This window comes from Lutra lutra, chromosome 11, assembly GCF_902655055.1.
Source record: "Lutra lutra chromosome 11, mLutLut1.2, whole genome shotgun sequence".
Lineage (NCBI taxonomy): Eukaryota > Metazoa > Chordata > Mammalia > Carnivora > Mustelidae > Lutra > Lutra lutra.
The window spans coordinates 97,892,092-97,908,400 of NC_062288.1; the positions used below are offsets into that span (position 1 = coordinate 97,892,092).

The 16,309-nt window shown below is 39.0% G+C and overlaps 1 protein-coding gene across 1 annotated transcript; it reads left to right on the plus strand.

The window, feature by feature from the left end:
* The first annotated feature begins 15,142 nt into the window (after positions 1-15,142).
* Positions 15,143-16,075, plus strand: LOC125081208 (olfactory receptor 2A14-like). The gene has a single exon (XM_047695752.1). The coding sequence runs from the start codon at positions 15,143-15,145 to the stop codon at positions 16,073-16,075; it is 933 nt and encodes a 310-aa protein (XP_047551708.1).
* Positions 16,076-16,309: the final 234 nt, after the last annotated feature.

Below are 16,309 nucleotides of genomic sequence, written 5' to 3' on the forward strand. Positions count from 1 at the left end.
GGGATGGTTTGGAGTATTTCAAGACTGTGAGCTTTTTCCACATGGTTCTGGGTTCTTGAATGCACTTTTTGTCCCTTAATTTAACAAACCCAGTACTCTTTATCTTTGGATTTCTTATAAAATGAAACTATAAATACTCTTACATTTTAAGTCATTGATACAAAACCTGAGATAAATAGTATGAAACAGAAAATCACAGCCTAATGAACAGAGATGCAAAGAGCTTAAAGAAAATATTAGTAAAATAAGTCCACAAAATAATATTACATTTTGATAGTTTTATCCTCCAAATGCAAGAATTATTCAACATTAAAACAATGAAAATAATTTGCCACATTAACAAACTAAAGGATATGTATCAGTAGTTCCAAGAAAGTGTTTGACAAAATTCAACATCAATTCATGATAAAATTCTTTACAACCTAGTATGACAGTAAGTATTCCTTAAAGGATTTACCAAAAAACCAAAAGAACACATATAATAAGTATAATACTTACTGGTGAAATGCTAGCAGCTTTCCCAGTAAGTTAAAAAAAAAAAGACAAAGATGTAGACTCTTACCACTTTTTTTCCTTGTTTTAACTTTTTTACTAGAGACCCTGAAGAGTATAGTTAGACAATAAGAAGAAATATATGATTCGTGTGCATACACACATTTGACAAGGAATAAATGAATTGTGATTATATACAAAATAACTGATTATATATGTAGGAAATCTGAACTGTAAGAAAGTTAAGCAAAGTAGCTTGATATAAAATCAATATGAACATGGATTACATTTTTATATAACAACAAATAATTAAAGTGAAATTTTACACACTGTATAGACTACGGGACTTACTTTTGAAATGAATGTTTCATTTCATGAAATGAAAACTCTTGGATGTTTTCAACTCCTTATTTTGAAATGCTTAAGAATAAATATAGCAATATACAAAGTAAATTTAACAATATACAAAAACTATAAAGATACACTTAGAAAAATTTATTGAGTCCCTATAGCAACTAAATACACAAATGTACAGCATACGATATGCTGACTTCTTGGACTGGGAAACATAATATTACAAAGATTCCATCTCCTCAAACTGATTAATATATTTAATGTAATCCTAGTCAGTATCCCACAATATTCCAATGGTGTGGGTATGTGCAGAACTTCACAAGCTGATTTTAAAATGCAAAGGGCCAATCCCAGCCCAAACACTATTAAAAAAGATAAAGGACAAGGTAGGAGTATTTAGTTCTCCTGATAATAAAGTGTACTAAAGTGCCAGTAAATAAAACAGTGTGTTGTTCATGCAGGCGTTGACCAATAAATAAACCGAACAGAATACAAAGCATAGAAGCAGACTCATGTCTTTATAAAATGACACTTGTCATGTTAAAGATGTGGCAGGGCAGTTCAGTGGGGAAAGGAAAGGTTTTGTCATAAATGCAGCTGCCACAATTGAGGAACCGTGTCAATGCTCAAAAAGACAGAAAACTCAGTTCCCAGTGTTTTCAAGATCTTATTGTCAAACACAAATTGTACAAAAAGCTTTTAGAAGATAAGAAAGGGGAGGATTTCTAAAATAATATATACAAAACTATTAGCCCCAAAAGAAAACATTGATAAATTTGACTAGATTGAAATAACAAATGTCTATCAATGAATAAAAAGCATAAAAAGAGTGAAAAGACAAGACCCGGAATTCTCTCCTACCCACTCTTCTGATTTGTCAGGTTTCAAACCTCACCTCCTCAGAGACCAGCATATTTCAGAGTCTCGCCTCTCTGCACTAGGTGACTTTCTACCCTATCACTCCAGTTTATCTTTGTACCCAAATCATTTTACGAAATAAACAGACCTAAGGAATAAAGGCAGAATGGATCTTTTTTCTTTCCTGGACATATGGTAGATGAGGCATTTTCAGGTGTTTTGGTGGTAGAATTTTCTGACATATCAGTATTTCAAACTGATAAAGAACCAAAGAGAAACTCTTTTTACCTGTCTTTCCCTCTTTATCAAGAAGGAAGATCTTTTCTGGAATTACTCCCCCTTGGCAGATTTTTCCTGGTATTCCACTGGACAAAATTGGGCCAAATGCTCATCTCTAAGCATCTCTGACAAAGACAATGAGTTGAGAGCTTGGCTTTGATCCCTGTGGCTCAGAGCGAGAGCCACTTTCTGGATAAGTTTACTACTTGATACCTCAAGAATATCAGTACCAGCTCAGCAACGAAGGCTTAATGGCCATAGGACAACCAACAGTATCTGCTAAATGGTTCAAGTTGTGAAGCAAGACTTCTTGAATCTTCACTGAGAATCTCACAGTAAAGCATAATGTTTAAAACTTAATGGCTGGGTGCCTGGGTGGCTCAGTTGGCTAAGTGACTGCCTTCGCCTCAGGTCATGATCCCAGGGTCCTGGGATGAGCCCCGCATTGGGCTTCTGGCTCAGTGGGGAGCCTGTTTCTCCCTCTCCCTCTGCTGCTCTGCCTGCTTGTGCTCTCTTGCTCTGTCAAATAAATAAATAAAATATTTTTAAAAAATAAAAAATAAATAAAACGTAATGGCTACAACCTCTAAATATAATGAAAAATTGTTATATCAAAGAGATTGTATTAAGAATCAGAAGGTTAAAAAGGCTCTCAATTAGAATAATTTAGTTACATAGTAGGTACTTTTTCTTCTGCTAGATTAAAAAATATATACACTTAAAAATAGCATGAGAAGTATGAACCAATTTTCACTAAAATACTATCTGTTTATCCTTCCCTCCTTTTATTTCTGTAAACATACAGAGATATATGGGGGTGAACTAACAAAATGTGTGGGTAATGTATTTTTATGAATTGCTTATTTTCATTTGGGGAAAATATTCCTTTTACACAAAATAAGAAGTCAAAATCCTTTCTAAAACATCATGTGATTACATTTTATTAGCCCTGAATCTGTATATTTACTTGAAGAAATCTCTGGGATACTGAGTTATTTAGCCATAGTAGTTACCTCCAAGTGCTTTGTTACGGAATAATTTTAGATTTTCTATGTACTTTTCAGGATTGCTTTTTTACACATGGAGCTCATTTCCTATTTACAACAAAGAATTCCATTTTTTCTCCTAAAAGTGGGTAGAGAGAGGCTGGTAAAGAAGCATAGAGACTTAAAGAAAGAAGGTAAGATGAATGCAGCTCTCCTGTTTACCGCCAGGATGTGAGCAAAGGGAATGCAGATTTTATCTCAATCAGTTTTATCCCTTAGTGTCTGACACATTACTGGTCTATGATGAACATCTGATTAGGGAAGATAGTGGTGGTAAGCACCTACTCTCTGATCCTTAACAGGGTACAATGCAATGTTGTTTTCCCATTGATCACCCCAACAAAGGAGATGCAATTTCAGGAAAAGTCTTTGGGTGAAAGAAAGAGAAACAACACCCCAATTGGAAGCCCATTCATCCATAGCACATCAGCAGTGGCAAAAAGTTTGTATAGAAGAGAAAAGGGGGGGAAGGAAGGAAGGAGTAAAGAGAGGAAGGAAGGAAGGGAGAGAGAGAGGAAGGGGGGGAGGGAGGAAGGAAGGAGGAAAGGAAGGAAGGAAGGAAGGAAAAGAAAGAGAAAGAAAAAGAAAAGACAAGACTCAAGCTCTCTGAAGGAGAATTTTCTGTCTCATTGATGGCAAAATACTAAAATGATATTTAGGTGCAGCTGTAGTTATTGTATTTGTGATCTGCAAACACTTCTCTCTCTAAATTGACATTCTTTAATAGAGGTCCATCACTAATGATAGAGCCAAGTAGGCTTTGTAACATTTATTCTTATTAAAATATTAATCAATATAAATATTGATAATAAAAGAAGTCTAAGACTCCTCACAAGAAATGCTTTTGCTTTCTCCACTTCAAAGATTAGAGACAAAAAAAAAAAAGAGAGAGAGAGAGACAAATCATGACACCTCTTTGCATCAACAATGTGCTGTGTTAAATATCATCATATTGTTCAACCAAAAGAAATCAAAGTGGTAAATAAACATATTTTTTTAAGAGGGAGAAGTGGGGAGGGGCAGAGGGAGGGTCAGAGAGAGGGAGAGGGAACCTTAAGCAGGCTCCAAACCCAGTGTGGAGCTCAACATAGGGCTCATTCTCACAACCCTGATATCATGACCTGAGCTTAAGTCAAGAGTCAGACATTTAACTGACTAAGCCACCAGGTGCCTGAGCAGGCATCAACTTACTATCCTTGGTTCTATCTGGGTATTGGTGAGTGAAATTTATTTTTCTGTAATAATCTTGTTTTCCTTGTAAAATACAGGAAATAGAAACAATAAAAAAATAATAAAAGTATGCAATTACTTAAGCACAACTTGATAAGCGCTTTTAGTCTTCTAGAGAAGGAAGACCAGTCTGGGTTTAGATAGTCGAAGAGAGCTCCCTGAGTGCTTTGAAGGATTGTTATTATATTTGAAGTCAAATGGGTACCAGGACAAAATTGACTTGGAATAAGGAAAAGTATTTCCTGAGTGGGAGCAATTGAGTAGCACTTGAATAAAGTGGAGTGTCTTGAAGAATGAGAAGGTATGTGGAGTGAGGCTCTATCCAACACAGATTACTTTAGGAAAAGAACTCCAATATCCTCTCCTTAAATATATTTTCTCTGCTGCCCAATAGATTAAATATATTACTTTTATTTTGAAGTGGCTTTTCTACCAAAGTTTAAGAACTAAGACTCTACATGGGCACTCTGGAAGTTAGAAGTGGAAGGACTTTACAATCATCAAACATCACTTAGGACACAAGGTTGGGACCCATTATTTATTTGTTTGAAGAGAGAGCACAAATTGTGCTGGGTGGGGGGAGCAGAGGAACAGAGAGAAGCAGACTCCCTGCTGAGCAGGGAGCCTGATGCAGGGCTCAATCCCAGGACCCCAGGATCATGACCTGAGCCAATGGCACATGCTTAACTAGACTGAGCCCCCTAGGCACCCCCTGCCCTTTATTTTTTCCCAAAGATTTTATTGAGATTCATTTTAACTGTAGGCCTTAACCCAGGATGAAGAAACAAAAATGGGATTCAGAAATCTTGAGAAATTTGAAATGGAGACAAACTAAAGAAAATTAAGGGAGAAGTATATCTAAACTTCCAAGTGGGAAATGTGCAGTGATTTCCTGGCAATAAAATTTCTCCACTGTTTCTCTAAGATGATGTATTAACAGGGTCCATGGCATCCCTACCATGAAACATCAAGAAATCATAGCTTCTCTTCTACAAACAGGAAGAATTACAGAGTGGAGCACTTTTAAGCCTGATAAAATACATAGGGAGAGAAATTAGTTTATGATATGATCTTGACTTCTTTATTTTCTGTGCCAGAATCTTGTGTAATTTAGAGACATTCTGGCCTCACTCAATCCCAAGCAAACACAAATCCCAAACAAATGCACATTAAAAATCCCGCAGGACCCTGAAAGATCAAAATGAGTACACATGGGAAATGCATTTATTGGTTCACCTGCTGATAGGAAAGTGGGAAACTCTTCAAATCTCTCTGAGGAGAGCGTGAGTGGATGTAACGCCACAGCGTTCTGTCCCCTGCATCATTATTTGTGTCTGTGGGGACAGAGCTGGGTTCAAATGATGACAGAACAAAGCCCTCACTTGCAGAAGCGAGTCCATCATCAGGTTCCGCCATGAGAATTGTGTATGTGGGCTTCCCCTCCCGATGAGTTCTCTTTAGACAAGAGGCTCATTCCTGGTCCTTCCCTGTGAGATTTCTTCTAAACCCAAGGCCACATTTGAAGAAAAGAACACAGATTATACCACTGTAAGTAAATGTGGTTCATTAGCAGTAGGACGGGGTTTGTAGGACAGAAATGGGAAAAGGCAGGTGGGAATGAAATCCCTGGCTTTGGGCATCAGTGACTAAATGCTTTTCATGTGTGGCCCTAAACCTATCTTTATAACTAGGGCCCTGATGGGGATCTCTAGGTACCACTACTAATTTCCATGGTGTAGCCATGACACCTCTGACCCTCTAAAACCCTCAATCCACATACCCCTCATCATCCCTCATGTGGCAGCTCTTGGCTTTGTCATGACTGTCAGAAAAGAGGAATCAGCTAAGCATCCAGTGGGATCTGATCTGACTGACGAAAGGCTTACAAAGAACTTTAGGGGTCACATGGCCCAGGTGCCTCCCCTTACAAATAATCCTGAAGTTGGAGGTAAGTGGTTACTTGCCCTGAGACTTATCTTCCTTCCCTGCTTTGTTAACTGCCTGCCCCTGCAGATGCTCAGAAAGATTGCCTGCCCCAATGAGACCCACTTGTCACTTGCCTGGGAGATGACATTCTCTTATAGAGGAAACCCTGTTCTGTTGGTGTACAGATTCTCCTTTTGTCCCCTGTTTTAGCAGAGGAGTATTGCAATTCTCAACCTGTTTCCTTATGATTATCGGATGCAGAAGTTACTCTGTGTGTTGGCTTTCAAATCCCTAATATGTCTTTAAGCACTTACAGTCTTATGTGAGTTAACTGATGAGGTTTATTGTTCACCCCACTTTGCAGCTGGTGGAGCTGAGGGCCAGAGAAGATCAGAGGGGTCACAAGACCAGCATGCAAAGTCGGGATTTGAACACAGGCCGTTGAGCTCAGAACCCATGTTTCTTTGTTACACTCTGCTACTCATTAGGACCAAGCTGTGTCTCTAAGTAAGTATTGGAGATAGTAAGTAATTTCTGAGTGTGAAAGTTGGACAGATGTGTTCTTCCCCAGAACACCAGAACCCAGAGCTCTCACTCCGAGTGATCAACAGAACCTCTCACTGGAGGTCAGTGCTAAATATCCAAAATATGGCCTCTTTTCCCGTCAAGAGGTTTTTGAGTTTTAAAACCTGTGTTTTCCTCTTCAATCCATGAGTGAGTTTTCTTTAAAGGAGTTTTCCATTTTTTTAAAATCTTTTTGAAAATTTTTTAAAATCAGTATATAAAAACATTAACAGAAATGAAAATAAAATGGTGTGTGTGTGTGTGTGTGTGTGTGTGTGTGTGTGTGTTTATTTATTTATTTGGTGTGCTTTCTATTTAAACTCAAAAAATAACCAAAAGGAAAGGCAAAATAAATGTGAAAAGGTTTACAATACCATGATTTTGTTGGATTTCTAATCTTGATGACTTGGACTCTTTCTTGAATTTGTGGTCTTATTAATATTGTTAATAACAATTAATATTAATATAACTCCTAATATATGCTGGTTTCGTGGTCGTTATCCTTCACGTCAGCCCTTTTAGACACCTGTTGTCATTATTTTGTGGATGAAGACAATGAGGTGGTGACCAGAGTAAGTGACTCCAGGTCATAGCGTTCACCTTGCAGAACGGAGATTGGAACGATGCTCTGACCAGCATTGTTAACACTGTTAACCATGCTGCTTTCATCCTGGTTTAGGGATCTTGCTGTTTTCAGTCCTTGTGAATTTTTATGCTGTGGAAGAACAGAGAAATGTATCCATGAAACTGTCCCTTATTCTGTGCACTGAGGACTTTTCTTTAATATGGAGCTGGAGCTGGAACAGATACTTAAGTCATTTATGATCTCTCTTTGTTGTCATCTGTCCCAGGCTTTTTCTCAAAGGAGAAAACAAATCCGGTTTCTTGAACTGTGAAATTCAAAATGCAAGATCATGCCAATATTTAAAAGGAAATAATGCTTTCACCTCATATATTTTCCTACTTTCCTTGTCCTCCACAAATGAGCTGGACTGACAGTGTGTGTAGATAGTGACCGTTACAGAGTGGTCTCCTTGTGATTTTCCTACAAAACTATAAAAGGGTGCGATTGGCAGCCAGTGTGACCTGTAGTTTCTTAATAACTCGTGTTTGATGAAATATGTTGTTTCACTAAGAATTCTGTTTGCCTCCTTTATTCCTGACATTTTGGAAATTGGTTACTGGATTCTCTCAGAAATATCTTGGGGGAAAAATTACACATAAAACTCTATAATTCCAGATTATTTTAAGTATGAACTTTGATTAGTCAAACAATTTTAATCATTTCGGGAAGGGAAGCTAATAACTGGCATATCTGAAAGCTGAAGGGTCCGTGTATCTGCTGTCCTGGGTCACTGGCCTGAGTGTAACAGGAAACAGAGGGACACATCACAGATGAGCCCATCAGGCTTTCCTTGGATCTACTCTCAGCATCCCATCTCAGGCCCAGACAGCCTTCCTTGGCCACAGGCCCTGTGCTCAGCCTGCCTGGCCTTCCCCTTCAAGCTCATTTCACACTTCCCCTCCAGGAGGTCTCCTAAGACTCATCCAAAGATGACCTTTGGAAAGAAATGGTCTTTCCTGCTTCCTGTGTCTTCATTAGCTCTAAAGACATGCATACAAGACTTCTGAAAAGCACGATCTCATTTTCTGTCATTACTTGTGCCTTGCTTTCCATGGTGAGAGAATGTGCTTATTTCAGAAGAGCCTTAAAAACTTACAAAATGTCATATTCCTGGATGCTCTGGCATTGAGAGCTCTCTGAGCCCTCCTATTCGGCTTGATTCCCTGGGACCCATTTACACAAGATTTGGTCTGTCCACAAAATGCCATATTCTGTTCAGAAAGAAAATGTATTGTTCAGACAGAATTTGTATTGTCCAGACAGTTTACAGTTTCCTATTTCATACCTGCTAATTAGAAATTCAGTATAAATCCTTTAACTGTGCTCTCCTTGCATGAATTTAAAACTAAGTAAGTCAAAAGTACATCTATCGGCCCATATAAAATCAGTAATATTTGAGTGACTTTGTAAGATATTTTACTGACCATAATTTGCTGCTAGTTCCTGGGTCCTCCGGTGAATGTCCACCCCAAACTTAGGAAGTTAGCTTAAGACAACCACTTCCTTTTAAGGGAAACACCAACTTCTTCACAGAGGCATAGACACAAAAGTTCACATGAAAGAGCAAATGCCTCTCGAATTTACGATTTCATTGCTCTCTGCACAAATGTGTCTGCTAGTAAGCATGTTGGTCAACCACAGGATTATAAACAAAGGGAATTCACAAAGCAGACATTAGTATGCAGCATCTGAGCAGTATCCAGGGAAAGAGGAGGCCTTCATGAACTGGCTTGGGACCACTACCAATAGTAAGCAAGATGATTCTAAGTGACTTTTTCTAAGATACTTATGGGAAGTTTCCTAGCTGACAGCTAAATTCTCTGTCCCTCCTGATTCTGCTTACAGGTACTGGTTTTATTATTGTTTTCAGTGTTTTAGTCTTTAAATTCAAACCCCTAAAAGCTACATTGCAGATGAGGAGATTAAAGGGGCTTCGCAATGTGCTTCTCTGAACGACAGACGCCACCCTCTCTAACCTCTGCCACATCACAGCTCTGCCTGTGCTCCCATCACATTTTGGTGGGTGTTACAATAGTTTTCAACCTAATTTATAATCTGTTTCTACTTTAGTCCATAGAAGATCTTGATCTTTTTCTCTGTTAAGACAATTCATAGAAAAAAATCTGTATAAAAAAAATTGAATTTGAGCTTTTTAGTTTCCCCTTTCCTGTCAAAGGTTAACTATTTTTCATAATATAGTGATTAATTGCTCCTATATGAAACTGTAAGAAAATCTGCTTAGATTTGAGATTCCTGTTAACATTTGGTGAGGATTACTCTCAAGATGAGCAGGAATAATGTGCATCTAAAAATAATAATAATAATAATAATAATATGCATCATTGGTTGAATATTACATTGTAGATTTTTCCAAAATGAAAATATTTTGCTTTTTTTCTCCCAGTAATGCATGAAGTTTATTAAGCAATGAGAAAATAAGCAAACAATTTATACAAAAGAGAAATCCCCATACAATCTTTTGCTCAGTTTCTTTATTCTCCATCATTTGGTCTTCTGTATCACTAATTCTCTCTTCTGCCTCCATTATCCTAGCAGTAAGAGCCTCCATTTTTTATTGCACCTCATTAATAGCTTTTTTTATTTCAGCTTGGTTAGATTTTAGTTCTTTTATTTCTCCAGAAAGGGCTTTTATTTCTCCAGACAGAGTTTCTCTAATATCTTCCATGCCTTTTTCGAGCCCAGCTGGCACCTTGAGAATTGTCATTCTGAACTCTATATCTGACATATTACCGATGTCCGTATTGATTAGGTCCCTAGCCTTCAGTACTGCCTCTTATTCTTTTCTTTTGTGGTGAGTTTTTCTGCCTTGTCATTTTATCCAGATAAGAATGTATGAACAAGAGAATAAAATACTAAAAGGGTGGCAAAGACTCCAGAAGAATGTATGCTAACCAAATCAGAAGAGACCCCAAATTGAGGGTAGAAAGGGGGTAAAAAGAAGTATTAAAAAAAATTTTTTTTTAATTTTAAAAGTACATATATATACTAGCCTGGTGAATAGAACAGAGTCACCCACTTGATTTTGGGTGTATTTTGGTTTCTTTGAAGAAACTACCTCCCTAAATTTTAAAAAAAGAAAAACTATATATATAAAAATAAGGGTAAACATGATGAAGGGATGGAATATGACTGTAAAGATGAAAATTTTTTTTAAAAATTCTAAAAAAGGAATTGATAAGTTGGTTGGAAAAAGAAAGAAAAAGAAAGTGGAGAGAATTTGCTCAGGCTAGAGACTAGAACAAAGCCCTGTGCTAGATTTTGGATATATTTTGATCTGTTGGAAGAAATTATATCCCAAAATTTTTTAGAAGAAAAAACCCTATATGTATGCAAAAAATAATGTTAGATACAATTAAGCATAAAAATATGACTATAATAATGAAGGTTTAAAAAGTTTTTTTAGGGCACCTGGGTGGCTCAGTGGGTTAAGCCTCTGCCTTCGGCTCAGGTCATGATCTCAGGGTGCTAGGATTGAGCCCCTTGTCGGGCTCTCTGCTCAGCAGGGAGCCCGCTTCCCCCTCCTTCTCTCTCTGCCTGCCTCTCTGCCTACTTGTGATCTCTCTCTCTCTCTCTCTGTCAAATAAATAAAATCTTTTAAAAAAAGATTCTTTAGAAAGGTATTGTTAAGATAAACTAGTTAAAAATGTTAAAGGAGGAAAGGTTTAAAAAAATATGATAAGAAAAAAAATAAAATTAAAAAACTTTAATTAACTTTGCAAGACTAAAGAATCATGGGGAGAAAGCCATGAATTCCATGCTTTGCTTTCCCCTCCTCTGGAATTCTGTTCTCTTTGATCAGTGAGCTTGGTCTTGGCTGGATGTTCTTGCTGATCTTCTGGGGTAGGGGCCTGTTGCAGTGATTCTCAAATGTCTCCGTCTGAGGTGGAATTGCACCACCCTTGCCAGGGGCCGGGCTAGGTAATCTCCTCGAGTTCACTCTCGGGGGCTTTTGTTCCCTGAGCGCTTTCCGTAGAGCTCTGGAGGACGGGAATGAAAATGGCGCCTCCCAATCTCCAGCCGGGAGGAGCCGAGAGCTCAGGGCCCCACTCCTCAGTGCACCCTCAGAGGAAAGCGCTCGATCACTCCCGTCTCCCTGGTCTCCAGCCGCGCTCCGAGCTCACCCGGCCTGTGACTGTGCGTTTCTGTCTCTGGCGCATAGTCCCGTTTGGAGTCTCCAAACGCGGCAGATCCTGCCACTCTGCTCTTCTGGCAGATGGAGGTGGGTCTCCCCAGATTTGCCTCTTGTGGGGTCCCTGCTCAAAGAGCAGTGACCTGACTGTGCCACGGATCACAGCTTAATGTAACCCCAAGCTGAGTGCTCACTCCTTGGCTCCGTCTCTCTAGCGGGCTTCCCCGCTCTGATACCTGTGAGCTCTGCTACATTCAGACACCCCTGATCCTTCTGTGACCCCATGGGACCTGAGACCACACTGTCCCCAGGAGGGCTCCACCCCGCTTAGCCTCTGGATCTATGTCCCTCAGTGGAGCAGACTTTCAAAAGTTCTGATTTTGTGCTCTGTTGCTCTGCCGGTTGCCAGGAGCCAGCCCCACCCCCCACAGTCTATCTTCCCGTTGCTTTGGATTCACTTCTCCGCATGTCCTACCTTTCAGAAAGTGGTTGGTTTTCTGTTTCTAGAATTGCTGCTCTTCTTCTCTTCGATCTCCTGTTGGATATGTAGGTGTTCAGAATGGTTTGATAATTATCTAGCTGAACTCCAGTGATCTGATGTCATCTCAGTCTGCTACTCCTCTGCCATCTTGATTCCTCTGGTTCATATATTTTTAATGGTTGCATCGTATTCTATGTTATAAAAGTAGCCAAATATCTGAATCCATCTCCAACTTTTAAGCTTTATATCAATTCCAAAATTTTTAAAATATAAGCAGGGTTATAATGAATATTTAGAACCTCATGGTCATTACAGTTCTGGTACATTGGATATTTTTCTATTTTTTTTCTAAGTACTTTCTGCCCAGGGATTTTGTCTATACTGTTCCCTGTGCAAGGAACAGTCTACTTTGGCTGTAGTTATGGTGGACTCCCCTTCATCATTTGGATTCTGCCCATGTGTCTCCTTGTTAGAAAGATTTTTCCTGTCAGTCCCATCTAAAGGACCCCCCCTTCATACCAAGTGACTTTTAGTCATATTACCCTGTTAATTTTCTTCATTGTACTTTCCACTATTAACAAATACTTTATTTCTTTGCTCCTGTTGTTTTAGGGAAGATAATCAACCATGATGTCTCCTTGTTCCTGATCTGAAGAAATAGAGAAATAGACCCAAAAATCAGGTAGAAATTAAAAATATATGCTTTCTTAGTGAGGCTTATTGGAAAACATTATCTATAGCTTTAACGAAATGTCTCTCCAAATTAAAATCACAATCATTAGCCTACCTCCACCTCCTAAATAGGACAGTATATGTTCCTATAGGCTTTAGCATGAAAGAACAAAAATGCATAAGACCAAAAAAGAAGCAGAGAAGGGGCATCCTCACTTCCTGTTTCCTGTTCTACAAATCTTATAATTAAGAGAGCAGGAGAGGGGCAGGTATCCTCCAGTGTTTCCATTCAGGGGAAGAGAGATTCCTCCCCTAAAAGGAAACATGAAGGGGCGCCTGGGTGGCTCAGTGGGTTAAGCCGCTGCCTTCGGCTCAGGTCATGATCTCAGGGTCCTGGGATCGAGCCCCGCATCGAGCTCTCTGCTCAGCAGGGAGCCTGCTTCCTCCTCTCTCTCTGCCTGCCTCCCTGCTTGTGATCTCTCTCTGTCAAATAAATGAATAAAAAAAAAAAAGTTAAAAAAAATAAATAAAAGGAAACATGAAGAATAGATGACAAATACACTACCTGACTTTTTCACTATCTGTTTCCCCTGTAGAATGTGTCTACTTTCTCTCTGCTGTTCCTCCAGAGTTTAAAAGAGAGGCTAGAACAGATGATGTGCTTGAGGACTATGTGTTAAAGAATTGTTGAAATATAAATTTAAACTATATAAAACTCACATATTCCATTTTCAAAGTTGATAAAGGGAGACATTGGTACATTTTTCCTGCAGGGAAGCTGACCATAGGTGTCACAAGCTTTGAAATGTCTATAATGTAGCCTCTGCAATTTGACTTTTAGAATATATCCTGAAAAATGAACACAGACCAAATTTCAGTTTGAAAGAATATTTATCTTGATGCTAATAAACCTAAAAGAAATAAGAACCCCAAAGTTTTCAACAGTAAGAAATAAAATAAATTGTAATATAATAAAATCACATTAGTTTCAAATAATGCCTATAAAATATTACTTTAATACATAATGTTTATTAAATTAAGGGGAAATTATAGTACAAAATTGTCTCTATAATATGATTCTGATTTTAAAATATGAATTTGAGGATTTAAGTTTTTACAAAGAAAAATTGAAATTATTTTTTAAAATATTCTGTTGGATTTGAAACTACAGCCTAATTTGAAAGTAAAGATAGTTCTCAGGTTGTTTCTGGGGACAAGGTGAAGAGAGTGCAAAGGCACAGCAAGCACCAGTTTACATGGGTTCAAGACTGTTCCATGACCGTTTTTCCTCTTGGATAGACCCAGCCACCTCCCAGGAAGAGCTTCCTAAAAAGAAATATCTAACCAGTGCCCCACCTGTTCCCACTCTCTGTTACCCTTAGAACCCATCAGAACAGCAGGGGCCAGTGAGCATGTTAACAGGTGAGGAAGGTCTGAGGGAAGTTCATGGCCAAAGGAGTTGCCAAATCTGGGAAGATATCATGATGACAATTCTGTCACACCAGAAAATACGATAAGCTCCAGGATTTTTCTTGGAGAGAAAATACCCCAAAAATAACATTAACAGCTATGTTGTCATTGTAATTCATTTTCCCTTTTGAGATTCATTGTTGAGAAAGCTGTAGAAATGTCCTCCTTATTTACCTGAATTCAGGATATGTACACGTGTTCATTGCAAGTAGCCAAAGAATTCTTTCTTTTATGCCTAAATTTCAGTATCCAGTGTTGATAAAATAGGCAATAAAACTCTCAAATAAAACTGCAAACACTGGAGATGGAAAAGAGGTTCTGGAAAGAAGCTTGTAGGGAGGATTTGTAGCTGAAAATAGGGGCTTACAAAGTAATAAAGATACTACAAAATTGAGACTTTATTTAGAAGGCATTTCAAATCTGAAGTAAATAGGTAGAAAAGCATCTGAGGAGGTAAATTGATGAGTAAGCAACATATGAAGAAGAGAGGGCCCTAATTACCTCATATCATGGGCCAAGAAGACAAGCAACCTTAGGAAACAAAACTGCCTCCTGTTGCATACTCTCTGTCAGGGCATCTCTCTTCTAACTACATTAGCAATCAAGATTTGCACCCTTGAAGGGAAGCCAGAGCACTTTAATTCTCCAAAGCAATATATCTGTGCATGTGTATATGTGTGTGTGCATGTGTCTGTGTGTATGCTTTAGTTACAGAACGTAATCATGTATATTATGTTGTAATATATTTTATTTATAATAAATTATACACAGCTATAACCTGTCATTCTATTGATACAAGGGGAATTTTTTTCTGATTTATATGAGCACACTGAGTTTTTTAGACATGTCTAAAATAAATGACAGAAAATCAATCCAGAGTAATATATTTCCAAATGATCATTCTGTAACATATAGTGATATTTTGAATCTTGATTCCCCTAGAGCTCTGACCTTTCTGTTGTGGATGTGGACTTGTCAGTCTCTGCCATAGGAGCATGGGAGGCAACCAGACATGGATCACAGAAGTCACCCTGCTGGGATTCCAAGTCGATTCAGCACTGGAGCTCTTTCTCTTTGGACTTTTCTGCCTCTTCTATACCCTCACCCTTCTAGGGAATGGAGTCATCCTAGGGCTTATCTGTTTAGACTCTAGACTACACACTCCCATGTACTTCTTCCTCTCTCACCTGGCCATTGTTGACATGTCCTATGCCTCAAACAATGTCCCCAAGATGCTGGCAAATCTTGTGAATCTGAAAAGAACCATCTCCTTTGCTCCTTGCATTATGCAGACTTTTTTGTATCTGGCTTTTGCTCATATAGAGTGCTTGATTTTGGTTGTAATGTCCTATGACCGGTTTGTGGCAATCTGCCATCCCCTACATTACACTGTCATCATGAGCTGGAGAATATGCATGGTCCTGGCTGGCACTTCCTGGGTGTTTAGCTTCCTCTTGGCCCTGGTCCATTTAATTCTCATCCTGAGGCTGCCCTTCTGTGGGCCTCATGAAATCAACCACTTCTTCTGTGAAATCCTGTCTGTCCTCAAGCTTGCCTGTGCTGACACAAGGATCAACCAAATGGTCATCTTTGCAGCCTGTGTGTTTATTTTACTGGGACCCCTCTGCTTGGTGCTGGTGTCCTACTCACGCATCCTGTTTGCCATCCTGAGGATCCAGTCCGGGGAGGGCCGCAGAAAGGCCTTCTCCACCTGCTCCTCCCACCTCTGTGTGGTGGGGCTCTTCTTTGGCAGCGCCATTGTCATGTACATGGCCCCCAAATCCCGCCACCCTGAGGAGCAGCAGAAGATCCTTTCCCTGTTTTATAGCCTTTTCAACCCTATGCTGAATCCACTGATCTACAGCCTGCGGAATGCAGAGGTCAAGGGTGCCCTGAGGAGAGTGCTGTACAAATGGAGGCACATGTGAGGGACAGTGAAAATCAACATGGGGAGGGGCCTTTTGCTCCCCATGAAATATAGTAGGTGGCATTTTTTCACCTTATGCTACAATAAATGCCACATTAAGGTAGAATATTTTAGACCTAAACACACAACCTGAAGCCATACAGACTTTAGAAAATAGATGAAAACCTTCAGGACCGAGCATATGCAAAGATTCTTAGAGATGAACCAACAAGCACAAGACAAAAAATCTGAAGAA

What these genes read in the sequence shown, in the direction of transcription:
- LOC125081208 (XM_047695752.1), top strand. Translation starts at nt 15,143, where the DNA reads ATGGGAGGCAACCAGACATGGATCACAGAAGTCACCCTGCTGGGATTC.